Source organism: Chinchilla lanigera, unplaced genomic scaffold (genome assembly GCF_000276665.1).
Source record: "Chinchilla lanigera isolate Chin_1 unplaced genomic scaffold, ChiLan1.0 scaffold00079, whole genome shotgun sequence".
Lineage (NCBI taxonomy): Eukaryota > Metazoa > Chordata > Mammalia > Rodentia > Chinchillidae > Chinchilla > Chinchilla lanigera.
The window spans coordinates 6,392,216-6,408,564 of record NW_004955480.1 but is presented as its reverse complement, the minus strand read 5'-3'; the positions used below and the strand labels follow the sequence as shown (position 1 = coordinate 6,408,564).

The 16,349-nt window shown below is 37.9% G+C and overlaps 2 protein-coding genes across 9 annotated transcripts in view; one reads left to right on the top strand and one right to left on the bottom strand.

Moving 5' to 3' along the window:
- Ncapg (non-SMC condensin I complex, subunit G) overlaps positions 1-8,674 on the top strand; it is a 30,727-nt gene extending 22,053 nt beyond the window's left edge. The window contains exons 15-21 of the mRNA XM_005402493.2: positions 2,376-2,557; positions 2,983-3,157; positions 4,806-4,967; positions 5,211-5,349; positions 5,871-5,957; positions 7,599-7,668; positions 8,468-8,674. Of these exons, the coding sequence (XP_005402550.1) occupies positions 2,376-2,557; positions 2,983-3,157; positions 4,806-4,967; positions 5,211-5,349; positions 5,871-5,957; positions 7,599-7,668; positions 8,468-8,591 (939 nt within the window). The 3' untranslated portion in view covers positions 8,592-8,674. The remainder of the gene's footprint in view (positions 1-2,375; positions 2,558-2,982; positions 3,158-4,805; positions 4,968-5,210; positions 5,350-5,870; positions 5,958-7,598; positions 7,669-8,467) is intronic.
- A 1,868-nt stretch (positions 8,675-10,542) lies between these two features.
- The window catches only part of Lcorl (ligand dependent nuclear receptor corepressor-like), a 156,563-nt gene continuing 150,756 nt past the window's right edge, over positions 10,543-16,349 (bottom strand). For 6 of the 8 annotated variants that reach the window (XM_013503313.1, XM_013503316.1, XM_013503317.1 and 3 more), the window contains one exon: positions 10,855-10,979. In XM_013503313.1, the coding sequence (XP_013358767.1) occupies positions 10,956-10,979 (24 nt within the window). In that variant the 3' untranslated portion in view covers positions 10,855-10,955. Of the gene's footprint in view, positions 10,980-16,349 lie in introns of all 8 variants that reach the window. The other 2 variants (XM_005402491.2, XM_013503312.1) reach the window with 2 other exon arrangements.

Here is a 16,349-nt window from a genome sequence, read left to right as displayed (position 1 = left end):
GAAGGGGACACCCGCTGAGCCAGTCAGATTAGCCAGATCCACCATGGTGACCCATGAGGTGACAGATGTCGCAGCCAGATCGCTCTCACATTCAGAAAGTTTATGTTGGTTCATGTTGTTAGTCATAGTTGGCCAGCCCCGAGGCAGAAAGGCATTATGGCTGAGCCTGGGTAGAGGAAAGCTGCTCACCTCGTGGCTGCCAGGAAGCAGAGAGCAAAGGGGTGGGGAAGGGAGACATCCCCTTCCAGGGTGCGCCCCGGTGACCTGGTGTCTTCTGTCGGACCCCGCCTCCTAGCAGCAAGTCAGCTGCTCCACGCCGTAATTCAGTCACCTGCCAGCAGCTCTGCCTGTGAGTGCACCATGCTTTGGAAGAACATCTAGATATAAACTATGATCTCCTGAGCGATCTAAAATTCTAAATTGTGATGAAAACTAATTTATGTATTTCCTTTGTTGTTTGTGCTTTTGATATATCAAGGATGCATTACCAAATCCAAGTCATCAAGATTTATCTCTGTGTTTTTTTGTCAAAGCTTAATGGTTTTTCTTTTTATGTTTAGGCTATTGGTGCATTTTGAGTAAATATTCACATACACGGTGTAAGACAGGGGTCCAGTTTCATTATTTTGCCTTGGACATTGGTCCCAGCACTTTTAGTTGAAAAGCCTGTTTTGGCATTCTTATTGAGAGTTATTTAGCTTTTATAAGTTTATTTTTTAATAATATTGTTAGGTTTTTCTTTCCATATTGATACGTCCCCTACTTTCTTACTGAAAGTGAGTAGTGAAGTTTTCCAGCTATTGTTGGAGAACTTCTGAAACTATTGTATAGTGTCTATAATTTATATTTTTTATGTATTTTTATCAGTAAATTATTGTCCTTGATATCATGTAAGCTTGACTGCAGAATGGCAGAAGTGATTTCTTATAAGTCATTTCCTAAAGTATAAATGGATTGAGTCTGCAATAGAATGCTAAGAGATAAAAACAAAATGAACGAAAAAACAAGTTTCAACTGTCTCCCAGAAACTCATTTTAGACCCAAATAAAAAAAGTGTTGAAAGTGAAAGGATGAACAAAGATATTCTAGGCAACTAGTATCCAAAAAGAGCTGGGTGACTACCTGGATATTAGACAAACATCCATGGTTTTGAGTTGTTATTTACCTGTAATCCTGACTTTCTGTCGGGGTTGTCCAGTGTCACAGTCTTCTTCATAATGCCAAGGGAGGAAACTCGTGAACGTTCAGATTACTTCATAGTAAGTGAATGATCTTTTTTTCATTAGTAACTAATGAGTTAAATTTCTTTCTGGCCAAAGTAGATTCTCTTTTATTAATTTTTACCATTTCTTAAACTAGACTTCTTTGCTGGGCACACCTGTAACCCCAGCACTGAGGAGACTGAGGCAGGAGGATCGCTGCGAGTTTGAGGCCAGCCTGGGCTACATATTGAGTTTAAGGCCAGCCTGAGTTACCCAGTGAGACCCTGTCTCAAAACAAAACAAAACAAAACCCCCTAGAAACTTCTAAACTTCTTTGATTCTCTTCTGGGCCTGTAATTCACGATTTTTCTCATGCTTTTACGACTTAAAGTCCTATCTGGATACAAATTCTTGTGCTTGAATGTCAAATGAGTGACTCTTGGTATCAGGAAGTATATCGTAGTTACAAATTTAAACTTGTGGATCTGTGTTCTGGTTACATTGGTTTGAATCTTTAATAAGGTGTTTACTATCTCTGGCCTGTTTCCTCATCTATAAAATGGGGGTCGTAGTGTCTGTTCCATCCGCACGTGTGAGGCCCGAGTATGCGGCAGCCATCACACGCTGTTTCGCGCTCTGGATATTAGCGTGCGGAAAGCACCAACCGGGGCTCCAGCGCTTCACAGTGCACTTATCTTCTGTATCTTTATAGTTTGAGTCTAGAAAAAGCTTTTGAACTAGCGCTTCCGTGTGTTCATAGAAGAGCTTCACATGTATCATTTTTTACTGTGTAAGTCATGTGATAAGTCCTTTCCTTACTCCCTTTCTGTATTTGAAAAACTTGAAGCACAGAAGTTCACAGAAGGGATCAGGCAGCTGGGATGTGCGAAGCGCTAGTGCTGAGTGTTACATTTAGATGAACGCGGTTTTGATTTTTGGGTTCCCAACATGTGTAAGGAAGCATTATAGTTCTAAAGTTTTCTTGGCGGGATTGATTTGCTCCAATTCATTAGTTTAGCCATGAAGAAAAATCTTTTCACATGCCTTTAACAAATTCATAAAGAGTGAGTTTTGGTTAGTTCATTTAAAAGTATTGTAGAACAGGCTACACTGTGAAGCTTAAAAGGAAAATACAGATGAAAAATTTCTTTTGGCGAATGTCTTCTTTATTAGGTGTCTGAACTCAGGACAGGAGCTGCAGAAGGACTAGCCAAGCTGATGTTCTCTGGGGTTTTGGTCAGTAGCAGGATTCTTTCTCGTCTGATTTTGCTATGGTACAATCCTGTGACCGAAGAGGATGTTCGACTTCGGCACTGCCTGGGCGTGTTCTTCCCCATGTTTGCTTATGCGAGCAGGTAAGCACTCATGGTGATACGACCTGAAGTTACATTCATTCATCCACCCCCCGCCTCCCCCGGGGGAATTGTATCTATGATGTCGTTTTCTTGGATACTCTATTTCTGAGTCAATAAATGATGACATGGGAAGAACTTACACAGATTTGATCTACCTAGATGAAAATTTAGTTCATCCTAGTGGGATGAATGCTATACATAATATTTTTTAATGTAGTACAATCACCATTGTTAATTCCCTACCGCTTTGTTTGTAACTCTGTATTGTCTGTATTGTGCTTGTGATATGTTGTAAAATGTTGTATGTCTGTTAATGTTTCCCTCCTTTTATCTTTAAAATAAAAAAAAAATAATATTTTTTAGACTTGTGCTTTTCTCTGTTTGATAATATTCTGCTGGCATACTTTCACATTGTTCTTCAATAGGACGAATCAAGAGTGCTTTGAAGAAGCCTTTCTTCCAACTCTACGAATATTAGCCAGTGCTCCTGCTTCGTCCCCTTTGGCTGAAGTGGACATCACAAATGTTGCAGAATTGCTTGTCGATCTAACAAGACCAAGCGGATTAAATCCTCAGGCCAAGAATTCCCAAGATTATCAGGTGGATGAGTATGTTAGCTTGTGGACAGACAGGGTAGTAACTGCATACAGATCACGTTGTTCTTTTGCAGAGTAATTCCTGTCATACATTGTTTGAAAGAGTGAGGAGCCGCCTTTTGGTCTCAAGACTTCTGTCTTTAGAGTGGTTTATAACACACAGTAAAAAAGAAGAAAAAGATCTTTGTGGAAATATAAACAAATCATTGAGATAGAAGTATTCACTTCTTACATTTTTGCTGAGAAGTTATTAAAAATTCATCACCTTGTCTATCCCCCTCCCCACCAGTGCTGGCTGTTAATCATTGTTATCAGGGACTGACTGAGTTTTCAAATGTTGGCTCACCTGTGATTTTGCCATTAAAAGAAGGAACAAATGAAAGGACAGAACTTGAATAAAGCATATTTTTAAGAAGAAAAGTCTGACCCACAAAATAAGCTGGGTTTGAAAAGCCCTTAATGATGTTTGGTGAAACTTCCTACCAGTTTTTAAATGTAATGGGTTATTAATGATTTCAGATGCTAATTGAAAGTTGAAAATACTGCTTTCTGATGCTTATTTGATATCTGGTAACTGTATACTCTCCACAGTATTACATGTGGTTGGGAAGGTACATTAGCAAAGACATGTGGCAGGGTATGGTGAAGGTCATTACAGCTACCAAGCACTTTAGGTCTTTGGAGAAGGGCTAGACTGGTGATACAGTAAAAAGTAGAGGATTAATAATTTTAAAACTCACTGTAAAATTCACTTGGACCTGGTTGAGCTTTAAGAAATGGTTTGGGTAGAAAGAAAAGTAGTAATTGTAGATGGTTATGCAAATCATGTTTTAAAGGGTAAGGTAGGGAATTTGGACTTAGCCTTATTACAGTGAATAACTGAGCGTAGGATGAAAGCTACTTATTAGGAAGATGATTTAGTGGTCCGTGATGATATGATTTGAATTGATGAAAAAAAGAAAATATTAATAAAGCAGTTAAATATGTTTGATTAGGAGATAAAAGTTTACAGAAAAAAGTTGTAGAAAGTAGTACAAAGTAGAAATAATAGGAATTAACATAGTTGCAAAAAAATTATGGGTACAAGAGCTTAAGGGAAAGAGATCAAGGTGCAAGGGCGGTGAGAGTGCAAGCAAACTACGACTTCGCGGGAGCTGTTCTGCACGGTTGGACTGGGGCTGCTGTCATGATCGGCCTCTTGGGGGAGTGAGGGAAGTAGGCTGGGTGACGGCCAAGTCACCCACGGCAACTGTTGTGCGAGTAGAGCAGAGTCCTCTGCTGATCCCACAGGGAGCTTTAGAAGTGGGATGTTCTCCTAAGTTGTTCAGAGTGAAACGAGCTGGACCATTGTATCTGGATGTGGACTGATCCTTAGGGGAAGCGGTGTGACTTCGAGCAGTGCCCGCTCTCATCAGCCTGGATCAGTTCTACTGTTGGGAACGTTGGGCCACCAAGCTTGAAGCAACTTCAGTTTTAAGGGCTGGACCTAGGCTCTGTGTCGGCATTCACTACAAGAATTCAAGGAGGAGCTTGTTTTGGGAGCCGGGGAGATGTTAAGTTTGGTTTTAGACATTTTGCATTTGGTATTAGATGTGTAGAATTGTATTCGTAGCATTTTCAGTTTACAGAGATTTTTCTCTTCAAATTTCTAGGCCTTAACGGTGCATGACAACCTGGCTATAAAAATTTGCAATGAGATCTTAACAAGCCCATACTCCCCAGAAATTCGGGTCTATACAAAAGCTTTGAGTTCCTTAGAACTCAGCAGCACTCTTGCAAAAGATCTTCTGGTTCTACTGAATGAGATTTTGGAGGTAAAGTAGTTTCTTAATACTCTTCACTAGCTTGAGTTTATATTAAAGTAGAATTTAGATGGTTGCTCTTTACATGTGAGAATACTGTGGTTTTGTTGCTTGAAGTACTCTGTAAATCTCATGAAGTGTAAGAATATTTTTAAACTATTACCTATTGGTATAAACTTTCTTGAACTTTTAAACTTTAAACAAACTTTAAACTTTGTTTTAAAAAGTTACTTTTTTTCTTCCGTTTTTAAATAGCAAGTAAAAGATAGGACATGCCTGAGAGCTTTGGAGAAAATCAAGAGTCACGTAGAAAAAGGAAATAAAGAAGTCGGTGGCCAGACTGTAGCAGCACAGGACGCCAGCACAACTGCTACTGTTTCTGAAAATGAAGCTGGTAATGCCACACTCACCTGAGTATCTTTCATCTTTCCTGAAATATATTTTTTTCTCCTTTCATGTGTTTGGGTTCAGGAATCAGTGAAAATCTTTTTCAAATTCATCCTCTTGGGAAAGAGTATTACTGATGTGTTTATTGTGCTTTTCAGTTTCATTGCATGTACTTGGGACTCCATAGCCATCTTGGCAGTTTTGTTTCTACTGCTGTATACACATTTATTTGGGGACAGTGACTTAGATAAGCCGCTGCTAATAGGGCTGCTTGTCATTTAGATGAAAAAATCATCTAAAATACCGTGGTACCCAATTTATGAACTTAATTTGTTTTTGCACTTTGTGGGAGATGGCCAGGTTGAGTTTATCAACCAATGCAGAGTTTGTGAACACAAGCAAAATTTTACTGAATGCTTTTGTTCACAAATTGAATTGTTTGTAAACAAAAGCGTTCATGAACCAAGGTATTACCGCATTTCATGAGACTGTCTTTTAGTTACATTGTTGTATTACTTCCTTTAATAGAAAAGAATAAAGAAGTATTTATGACTCCCCTTAAAGACATAAAAGCAACCCAAGGATCAGAATCCATTCAGCAGAAGACTAAAAGAGGTATGTGGATTGACTACCTCTTAAAACTTAAATTTTGTCTTCCAATGAAAAACTCTTTGCAAGTTTTCTTATTTACTTGGAGATAAATATTTTTAAATGTCTTAGGTATCTTTAACTTTTTAAAAAAATTCTTTCACTTGGGTTAGTAATACTGATTATAAAATCAGTGTTAGTCTAAGTGATTTTGACAAATATACAAAAGATCATATTGTAAAGGGCAATTTAATTAGATTAGTATTTGGTTAGTTTAGTTTAATGTTATTGTGTCTTACTCTTTATATTACTAAGCATTTTCCATCTTTTCCTGGTATTTTTTCATTTTCTTCCTTTTGCCATCGTATTTCATATCTTCCAATCTTAATTTATTTCCCAAGGGATATCCAACAATATAGGATTTGTTGGAATAAAGTACATGTTTACTGTTAAGGGATCACTTGGAAAAAATCTGAATTCAAGATGTTTTTATTGTTTTATTATTTACTTGTTACAAAAGCAGAACATGCTTATTACAGAAGAATCAGAAAGTACATCCAAGCAAACTACTGTGAAGAACACTAAAAATCCCACCCAATGAGCCAACCATGATTTTAATCTTTGAAAAATATTAAAGACCCTTTCTAAACAGGTTTAAATTTTTTTTTCTAAAATGTTACCTGGCCATAAAGTTGTTTTATAACCAATCAGTTATCTAAACATCAGTTACTAGATACTGCTCCAAATTATTCCCATAGTGTTGGATGCCTTCTAGAGATAAATGCATTACTAAAAGCAAATCAGTAAGTTATGAGGGAAGAAAAGAGTGAAGGTGACTATGGTATGTAATTTTCAAATGTCAGTTGAACAGTTTGCTTTTGATAAATATTAGTCACATAATATACCTTAGGAATATCATCCTTTGTTTTAATAGTCTCAACTTTTACTTCGTATTTTATATATTCTAAATAAGGAATACCACAGGCCAAATTTTATCTTCTTTACCTTGTAAATTTCTAGCAAGTGAAATGCTTGCAATTCCCAATATACACAGGCTCTAGTTTTTATATTGAAATATAGCTTAGAACCCATATTTGAATTGGCTAAGAAGATACTTAAATATTTTACAAGAAGACAGTGTCCTGCTGATTAAATTTCTATTTCAAGGTGGGGCAGGTGGTGCAAGCTTATAGTCCCATTGACTCAGGAGGCTGAGGTTGGAATTGGGGCTGAGCCCCATATGAGACCCTGACTTAAAAAAAATTAGGTACATAAAGTTCTGTTTCATGACCTGTTCATGAACTTAACCTACCTTTCTAACTTTAATTTTCACTTATCTGTCCATATACATTATACTATAGCCATAATAAAGGTACTTTTTCATTTAACATGTCCATAAGCTCTGTCCCCAAACGCATTGGACTAAAACTTGCTGCTTAGTAACTTACAGTATTTTACCTTGCCTATTATCAGTACTTAACAAAATAATGTACATTTTAATCTTCATGTATTTTTTTTTTCTTCTATGGTATATTGATAATTGGCATCAAGGTGTCATAAAATGTGTTGAAGAGAATTGTATTGCAAAAAGGAGTTAGACAACTTGGAAATTAGCTTGGAAACCATAAGCAACTGATAATAAATTTCTGTAATTACACTGTCTTTAAGGACAGAGAAGAGTGACAGCGTCATCTAGGACAAACAGGAGGCGTCGGGCTGCTGAGGCCGAGTCTGAAAGGTGTGCCATATCTAGATATATAAAGAAGCCTATCTGTGTGTGTCAAGCAGTAGAAAAGAATTTAATTTTCTTCTGTGAGAGAAGCTCAGTATGTAACAAGATAGTAAAAATTATGAATAGCTATGACTTGGATACATAGTTTAAAATTCCATTTGTGTATCAAGAGCATTTGATTTATGGCTTGTGTGCTTTTAGCTAATGGCACAGCCTTTAGTATTACTAGGCAGTCATCTTGAGGATGTTCTCTCAATTTATATTTCTATGTATTTTTCTAATTACATGTGTGATTCCTCGAATTAGCAAACTCTTGATGTAGACACATTCGAGTTCTGTGCATTTACAGTAATAGAACAGTGATGTCTACACTTTGAATATATTTGTGGTTTGTGTGATAAACAGTGGTATTTTGGGTTTCTGTCAATTAAGCCACGGTTGGAACTAAAAGTTCATAGCTGTCTTGCATTCATCAGTTCATTGGTAAAGTTGTGTATACTTTTACTACATATCTTTAGATTAAGTCTTGGCTAAACTTTATAAGGTTCATTACAAAAGTTTAGTGTTTTGTTTCCCTGTATAACATCAGGTTTCAGTAGTATATAAAAAATGAGCTAGGTTTTGCATGATCCACTTTGTTGGATCCCCAATGTATTCTGGTTATTATTTGAGATTTTAGTTGAAGCTCTGTGGAATCCAGCTATCAGGTACAGTCTGACAGAACGGCAGTCAGAAACATTTTATTTATAAACAAATGGGTTTTAAAGCTCTTATCTAAACTGATGTATTTTCAACATCTGTCTAGTGATCATGAGGTTCCTGAACCAGAATCAGAAATGAAGACGAGATTACCAAGACGAGCCAAAACAGCAGCACTAGAAAAAAGTAAACTTAACCTTGCACAGTTTCTCAATGAAGATAAAAATTAGGAGAGATAATGGAGGTGGGGTCTTACGTTTATGTTTACTTCTTTGCTTTAATAAAATTATGCATATGTCAAAATCAGAAAAAAGCCTGTTTTTTTCCCTAAAGATTTTGTTGTGTAGTGTCCCTTGACTGGGCTGTACTCAATAAAGCTTAGGACACCATCTATCAGTATAATCCAAGATCATCTGCATCGGCCACGCAGATTTGCATTATCAGATTCAAAGGTGGGTCTAGAAATCTGATTTTTTTTTTTTTTTTTTTTTTTTGGTTTTGGTTTTTCTCCGGTACCGGGAACCGAACTCACGACCTTGCGCTTGCCAGGCAGGCACTTTTGCCACTGAGCTAAATCCCCAGCCCCTGAAATCTGCTTTTAGATAGGCTTCCTAAGTGACTCTTACGTCATCATGGCACTGTGGAAACTTTTTAAGTGTAACTAGCTAGTAGCTTGCGTTTGAGAAGCTTATACTTGAAGCGGATCCAACATAGATGGAAATGCTTCAGAAAACAGTGACGTTTCAAGGGAAAATGGAATATCACAGACTGACCAGAAAGGAGCATATTACCAATGAGGAGAACTAGTATAGTGAACCAAAGTGCTTATCATCCAAGCTGAACACTTACGTGATAAGCTTGTATTTTTGGTGTGGCTATCTGTATGGGTATCTCTTCTAAAATATTTTTATCTGGAACCCACTGTTTTATGAATGTTACTGAGTTAGAGCCCCATCCACATATAAATCATGAAGCTGCTTTCTGGTTTTGGCATAACAAAATATGTTATTTATGTGAAAAATAATAGTGGGAAGTGAAGTCTTAATATTCTAACTTGGGAGCACTTTTTCTTCACTATCAATTTCACTGATCATCTTTTGAATCCCTCTGATGGAAATGTCCTAACATGGATCTGTTTAATTGTGCTTTTTGATTTATTTAGTAAAGGTTATTAATGTTCTAAGCTGGAGCTAAAGTAATATTGCTGGTTTTTAGAACCCAATTATTATATTATTTACATATATGTGCTTTGTAGAACTCAGAAATATAAAAGCAGTAAAAATTCCAAAGCAGGAATGCTTACTAAGCAAAAGGAAAAGGCAGATGTGGCAATGGTACAAATCACTGATTGTTCTTCATTCTCTTGGCTCTGTTTCTTTTCCTGTGCTTCAAATTCTGTCTATCTTTTGTCAAATCCCTGCCATTTGAAAAATAACTCTTAGGAGGGGGTAGGAAGAAAGAAGGCCTGAAACAGTATATAAGATGTGCTGTACGTGTTTAGAGACAATAAACTAAAATTCCGTTTGCACATGGCGAAGATATCCAAAAGGAAAGGAACCATGTTCATATATGGACCACTGTACCAAAGCTTGCTTTCTCTAGCAGAGAAAAACAAATTGAAGCACCAGATTTTTAGTACTTTTCACTATTCAAATTTTAGAGTCACACAGCCATTGCTCAAGATGTGCTGTACGCTATTAAAGAATATTAACCTGTTTCTAAATTATCCCTTTAAACTTTAAAATAATTGGCTAAGATACAATAAAACTAACAAATGTAAATCCATTTACTATTTTGCATTCAAAATTGGTAACTTTTGGCCACCAGACAGTGTTTTTATGGAACTACCAAGAGGCATGGATTTGCTGAAGGGTAAACATGCAGTTGTGCCATTACTCTTACAGCCTATGGAGAAAGAGAACTGATCAACTCGTTTGTCTAGGAGTGGAAGCATGCTATCTAACGATAAACTGTGATTGAGCTTCTATACAGATGTAACTGTGAAAGATGTGTACTTCCAAGAGATACCTCTGTCTTTTTCTTTTTACCAGTTTGCTTCGAGGTAGTTGGTATCCACCTGTTAGACAGCTGTTCCTGGGTCAGGTCACCACAAGTCTTTACAATACTAGTTTTCTAGGTTACATGATGTGTTGTATATTAAAACTTTGTGCACAGAAGAAAAACTGGGGACAATTATATATTTAAACTTAGAGCATAAAAAATTCACAAAATACCATTAAAGAGAGAAACATCAAAGTCTACTGCAAAATTCCACAATGGTCTGGTGTATAACATGTAAAAAAATACAAAGAATATAATAAAAATGATTAATGTTCATGATTTAATATAAAGACATCACAGGACTAGAAATAGTTCAAGATCAATTGGTAAATGCTTATTCACAGAGAATGTTCACATACAAAATAAGAACTGCAATCTATTTTTCTTCACTTTTGAGATTTTGGTTATGAACTGTACAGCTCGCTAGAGATGCTGCTGTCAAATTCAGATTCCATTCAATGGGACGATTAAGGCACATCTTAATTGGGCTCAAAGGGCAACTTGCTGTATTCCCATCAGACAAATTCAGTTTCTCATCGGTTTTCATTTGTAGCATGCTGAAAAAAAAAGTATAAGGCATTTTAGTTTTACTTTAATTTCAAATAAATTATCAACCTTATAAAAGAGAATTCAGTAGTACTATTGTTTGGACCTCCAAACAATGCAATAGATACAGTATTTACCATCCTGAAGGTACAAGTTTTATGTCTCCATACTGAATACAGTGATCTCGGCCATATGGAAGCTGGGAACTGCATTCCCTCATATCACTGGACAGAACACTGCACTGCACACGTGAAGGACATCCGTATACGTGAGAAAAGACAGCCTACTGGCAAGATTCAGCCCTTTAGCTTGTTTCTTAATGTTCCACTATCAAAGCCACTTTGCCTACTACGTTCTAAACACCTTCACATGCATTCTTACTTGATAATGAATGGTACATGTAATAAATGATAGATGTATCAGAGTTAAACGCAAATATCCTGAGGTCATAATATCCGTAGTCTGGAATGGGAAGTAAAATCCTTGATCTGTTCCTTCCAGCTTGTCTGCTAACCCTCTGCTGAGGCTGATAAATCATCAGTAGAAAAATAGTCGTTTTGTTGGTGGGACAGGACACCTGGCGGCCACCCCACCCGAGGAGCACACGTGGCATCCGCTGTTGTGGCTGCCCGCTTTAAAGAACATTCACACTGATGGGAAAGTTGCGGGCTGAGCTGGTCAGATCTCTTCAATCAAAGCAGCAGTGAGGGGATGAATCTAGGGCAGACAGCTCCTGGACACAGCTCCATCTGCTCACTGTTGCTCCTTCTTGGGAACCTTGCCCTTCACCATGTTTAACCAAACTTGCTTCAAGGCCTCACCCAAACTTCACACCTTGATCATGTTCTGGGTGTGTAGTAAAACACACAATCGTGCGCTTGATTGTAAACTCTTGCACATTGTAAACTCCACTGTTATGTTTGATAACCCATCATAGGTTTAAATGGAAAGGTTAACATTCTTGTACCTCTGGGAATAGCAGTAGCTGCTCACCTAAAATTCAACAGATAGAATTCGTGAAACATCTGGACTAGGGCAACCCCTCAGAATCAGAAATTTGAAAATCTGAAGGGTACCAAGTCTATGCACATATAAATTTAACACACATGTAAATATTAGGCTTATAAACTATTCAGTAGCTTGCTCATTTGATGTTAACTCTGGCTAGTTGAACTGGTCTGTATTCTTAATGTTTCTCAACTGTCTGTGAATCCTCCAATCAGAAATGAGGACACTGAGGTCCTAGTACGTAAGCGGTTGGGTAGAGCTGGGCAACAGCAAGCTCCAGACTGCAGTAACAGTGTGAGGCCTCCTTGCCGCATCCATCACCTGGCTGCTCTGACATCCCACAGGCCAGTCCTGTTACACCGCGTGTTCACCGCCACCTTTCTCGCTGCCTTCCCCAGCAGTCCTCGTCTCACTCAGTGTCATGGTTTAAATTTGTATAACCAGACACGCGGCAAAATGACAAAATGTCAATTGGCTTATTCTTCATTACAGTAGTTAAAGCAGAGATATGGGATTAATAGGAACATAATCAAATTATGTCAGTAAGAGACAAGTCAAAGGGATTTAAAATACATTTTCATATCAGAAATGTTGATTTTTAGAAAATCTTACATTGTTTACAGTTAGACTGAGGTCTTCAGAGAACTTAAGTTTTTGTTTTTCAAGGAAGCAAAACTCGAAAAAGCACTTGATATACATCTTTGAGAACTCATGGTAAGCTATAAATACACAGCAATCAAGATAGACTGCCAGTTAAGCATATGAAATATTAAAACTAAGAAAGAACTCAGATCCACATTTTCATATGAAAATAGTAATGTAAGAACTACATTTACTTTCAATATTTAAGGCAGCTCTTTAAAAATGTTGATTTTCTAGAATGGTGCTACTACCAACACGGGTGCACAGACCTCAGGGTTGCACAAAACTGCATAGACATAGGAAGAAAATAGCAGTTTTTACTAATTTATTTTTGAGACAGGGTCTCAGTATCTAGCCCAGGCTGGCCTCAAACTCAAGGTGATCCTCCTGCCTCAGCCTCCAAGTGCTTAGAAGACATGCATGCACCACCACTCCTGGCTGAAAATGCCAGTTTTGAAAGAAGTAAATGCTACTATTAAGGTGCAGATTAACATGTTTAATTGATATACTCTTAAACTAGTGAGTTGGAGTATTATGGGTTTATAGAATATTAAGAACGAGAATAATAGCTATGTTATGAAGTGCTGGAATCAAAGATATTAGAACATTAAGGCTAGCGGATATCTTTCTAGGCCTTTTAAGAGAAAGAAACTAAGATACAGAACACAAAGCTGCTCTGTTTCAGGGTATCAGATATCCAGACGTATGTGGGCTAAAACAAGAACCTGATTCTCTGATTAATACTTATCTAGATCTCTTTTCAATACCAGAGTCAGTGCAAGTATTTAATAAACAATACCCATTAGAAAGTGCTTTTGGGGTACAAAGATGAAGAAAGTGTAGTCTACGCTTTCAAAGTTTGCAATCTAGAGGAAATTGTAAAAATTCCTTAACATTTGCAAATTAAAACTTAGTAATGTTACATACAGTGTACATTGATACTGAAAGTTTAATGTTACTCCTTTTCTTGATTAGTCTTTAAACAGTATTTTTTGTCTTTGTCATGGTTTAAAATGAACACATTTTGCAAAATTATCACAACCTGGACAAACGTTACACAAGGAAAGCACGTCTAGCCTTGCCCCTCACCCTTCTTCCAGATAATCTCACTGACGTCTGCACATACGCTGTACGTGTTCCAACTAGCTCCTTCCCCAGCACGGTTCTAGATATAGGAGTTCTATGTGTATCTTTTTACAAAACGTACTTTTTAGATATTGTTGCATGTCTGTACTATGAATACAGACTTTTTTTAAGAGCTATAGAAAATATTCCATGACTATATCAAAATGTATCTCAATCTCAATGGATAGACCAGCTATTTTAATCTTTTCCTTAAAAAGAAATGATACAGCTGTGCATGGTGGCACACACTTGCAATCTCAGCACTCGGTAGGCTGAAGCAAGAGGATTGCCTTGAGTTTGAGGCCAGCCCGGGCTACATATTGAGTTCAAGGCCAGCCTGCATTACAAAAAGACACCCCGTCTCAACAAACAATTTGAAAAAAATAATATATACAATATTTAATAAACATGTTAGTACACCTATAAAGTTGATGTCTAGGAGTATGACAGCTGAGTCAAAATGTGCTTTAACAATTTTGACAGATACATTCCGGAATCCAATGTATGCCTAAAACCTTTATGTACTTATGGTGACCTTGAATTTCTAAATTAAGTACAGCAAGAGATTAACAGTAACGAAGTAAAGCAGAACAGTTGTAACAATATGTTGATGGCGGGACAGTGGATGTCTACTAAGTGACGAATGGGCAGGTAGCATGTACCATGTGTGCACCAAAGGGATGGTTCGGTTCCAGGGCACAACAGGGTATGGTGTGAGACTTCATACGCTCCTCAGAGCAGCATGCAACTTAACACTTAGAATTGTTCATCTGTGAACTATTCCATGCTATTTCTTGCGGGGGGGAGGGCATGACTAACTCTAGGTAACAAGCTGCAAAGCCAAACCATGGAAGGAGGGTGGCTACTGCAATACCCGAAAGGCAGCATTTTACACTGACCAATAAGTTGTAAAACGTTCTTTCCTCCCGCTCTAACTCATGATGGATAATAAAAGTTGCAGATTACTAAAAACCTGTGAGGTTAAAAAGTGGCTGCCATTGTTTTAATTTGCATTCCTCTTAGAATGCTTAGTAGTCATTCATTTCTCTTCTTTTGATGTTGGTACTGAGGACTGAATCCAGGGCCTTGTGCATACTAGAGAAGCACTCTGCCACTCAACTACCTCTCCAGACCTTCTTTCCTTCCCTTTTTTTCTTTTCTTGTCTCGTTTCCTTTTCTTTCTCATTCATTCATTCATTCAAGACACGGCCTCACTAAATCGCCCAGGCAGGCATCAAACTTGTGATCCTCCTGCCTCAGCCTCCTGAGTCGCTAGGATGACAGGCATACACCACTATACCCGGCTTTTTCTGTGTTCTTTGGAATGATGATCTTTTCCTTGTTGTTATGTAATTACAAAATTGAATCATTTCTTCTATGATGTTTTACAACCCCACACTCTCCTACCCAGACCAATTTGCTAGTACACAGTTTATATCTGCTTATGGTAATTTTGTAATGCATTCTACATTCTATGCCATCAGATTTATCAATGCTTCACTTCATGATTTTGTTTTGTGTCATGATTAGAAAGCAAATATACCATATTTAAGTCATGTGAGAATGCGGTTTTATCTGTAGTCCGGATTGAGATGAACAGTCAGCACCAGGGCTGACGACCGGAGTGCTGCCTGAGAGTAAAGAGGGAGTGAACGTAAAGAGCTGACTCCAAGCGTTGATGTTAACCTCTGACTTGGACAAATAACCTTACTGTCCTTTAGCGTCACTTGTTTCACCTGTAAGAAAAAATTACTGCCAGCTTCCCTGCTTACCTTCCAGAGCTGTCATAGGGAGAGCCAATTAATATGCTTTAAGCAGTAAGGAACTGTATGCAAATGCAAGGCTTACTTAACCTGGCACAGTTTGGTGAAAGGAGGAAGATGTGGGGACACAACTACAGATCATAAGGGCTCCTTGGTCTTTATCAAAGCAGGCACCTTAACGCTAGGTGCAGGTCAGCAAGGGCAAACCGCGTCTGAAGTGTGTACCCACACATCCTGGGCTGCTCTCCGCGCTTCGGCAATCGCATGGAGCCTAACACAGGCTGTCTCTACCCTCTGAATGGAAGCTTGTGGAGTATGTGCATCTTAATGGGTAGAAGATGGAAACCTGAAGGTCACACTAGTCTAATTCTCATTTGTGATTTGAATTGGTTTCTGCTAATTCCATATTTTAAAAAAAAGAAAATTTAATGTGTCTGGCTAATAACTGAAGCTTGTTTCACTTGTCACTGAAGATACGTGACGGCTCATTTCCGTCCTCAGAGCTAGGACGCTTACTTCGGTGCTAGCTAATTTGTAAGGAAACATAAATTTTGGTGTGACCCACACAGGTCTGAAAATATCACTTAGAGAATAATTGCTGCATGTTAGGAAGTGTCCCAAAAGCCTTTTAAAAGAAGATTACCTCATTCTAGCACCGGGGCCCCACCTATTGAACACCGAGAACTAAAATGACTTACCTGGTCACACAACCAATGAACAGAAGTCTTTAGGGCCTATAACGTTGTACCCTAACTCTTGGGCTGTAAACCTGAGTCTCATGCAAAGAACACGTGAGATGTGGACAAGTGTGTGGTTTTTAGGTGTAAGACAGAAATCCTAAGG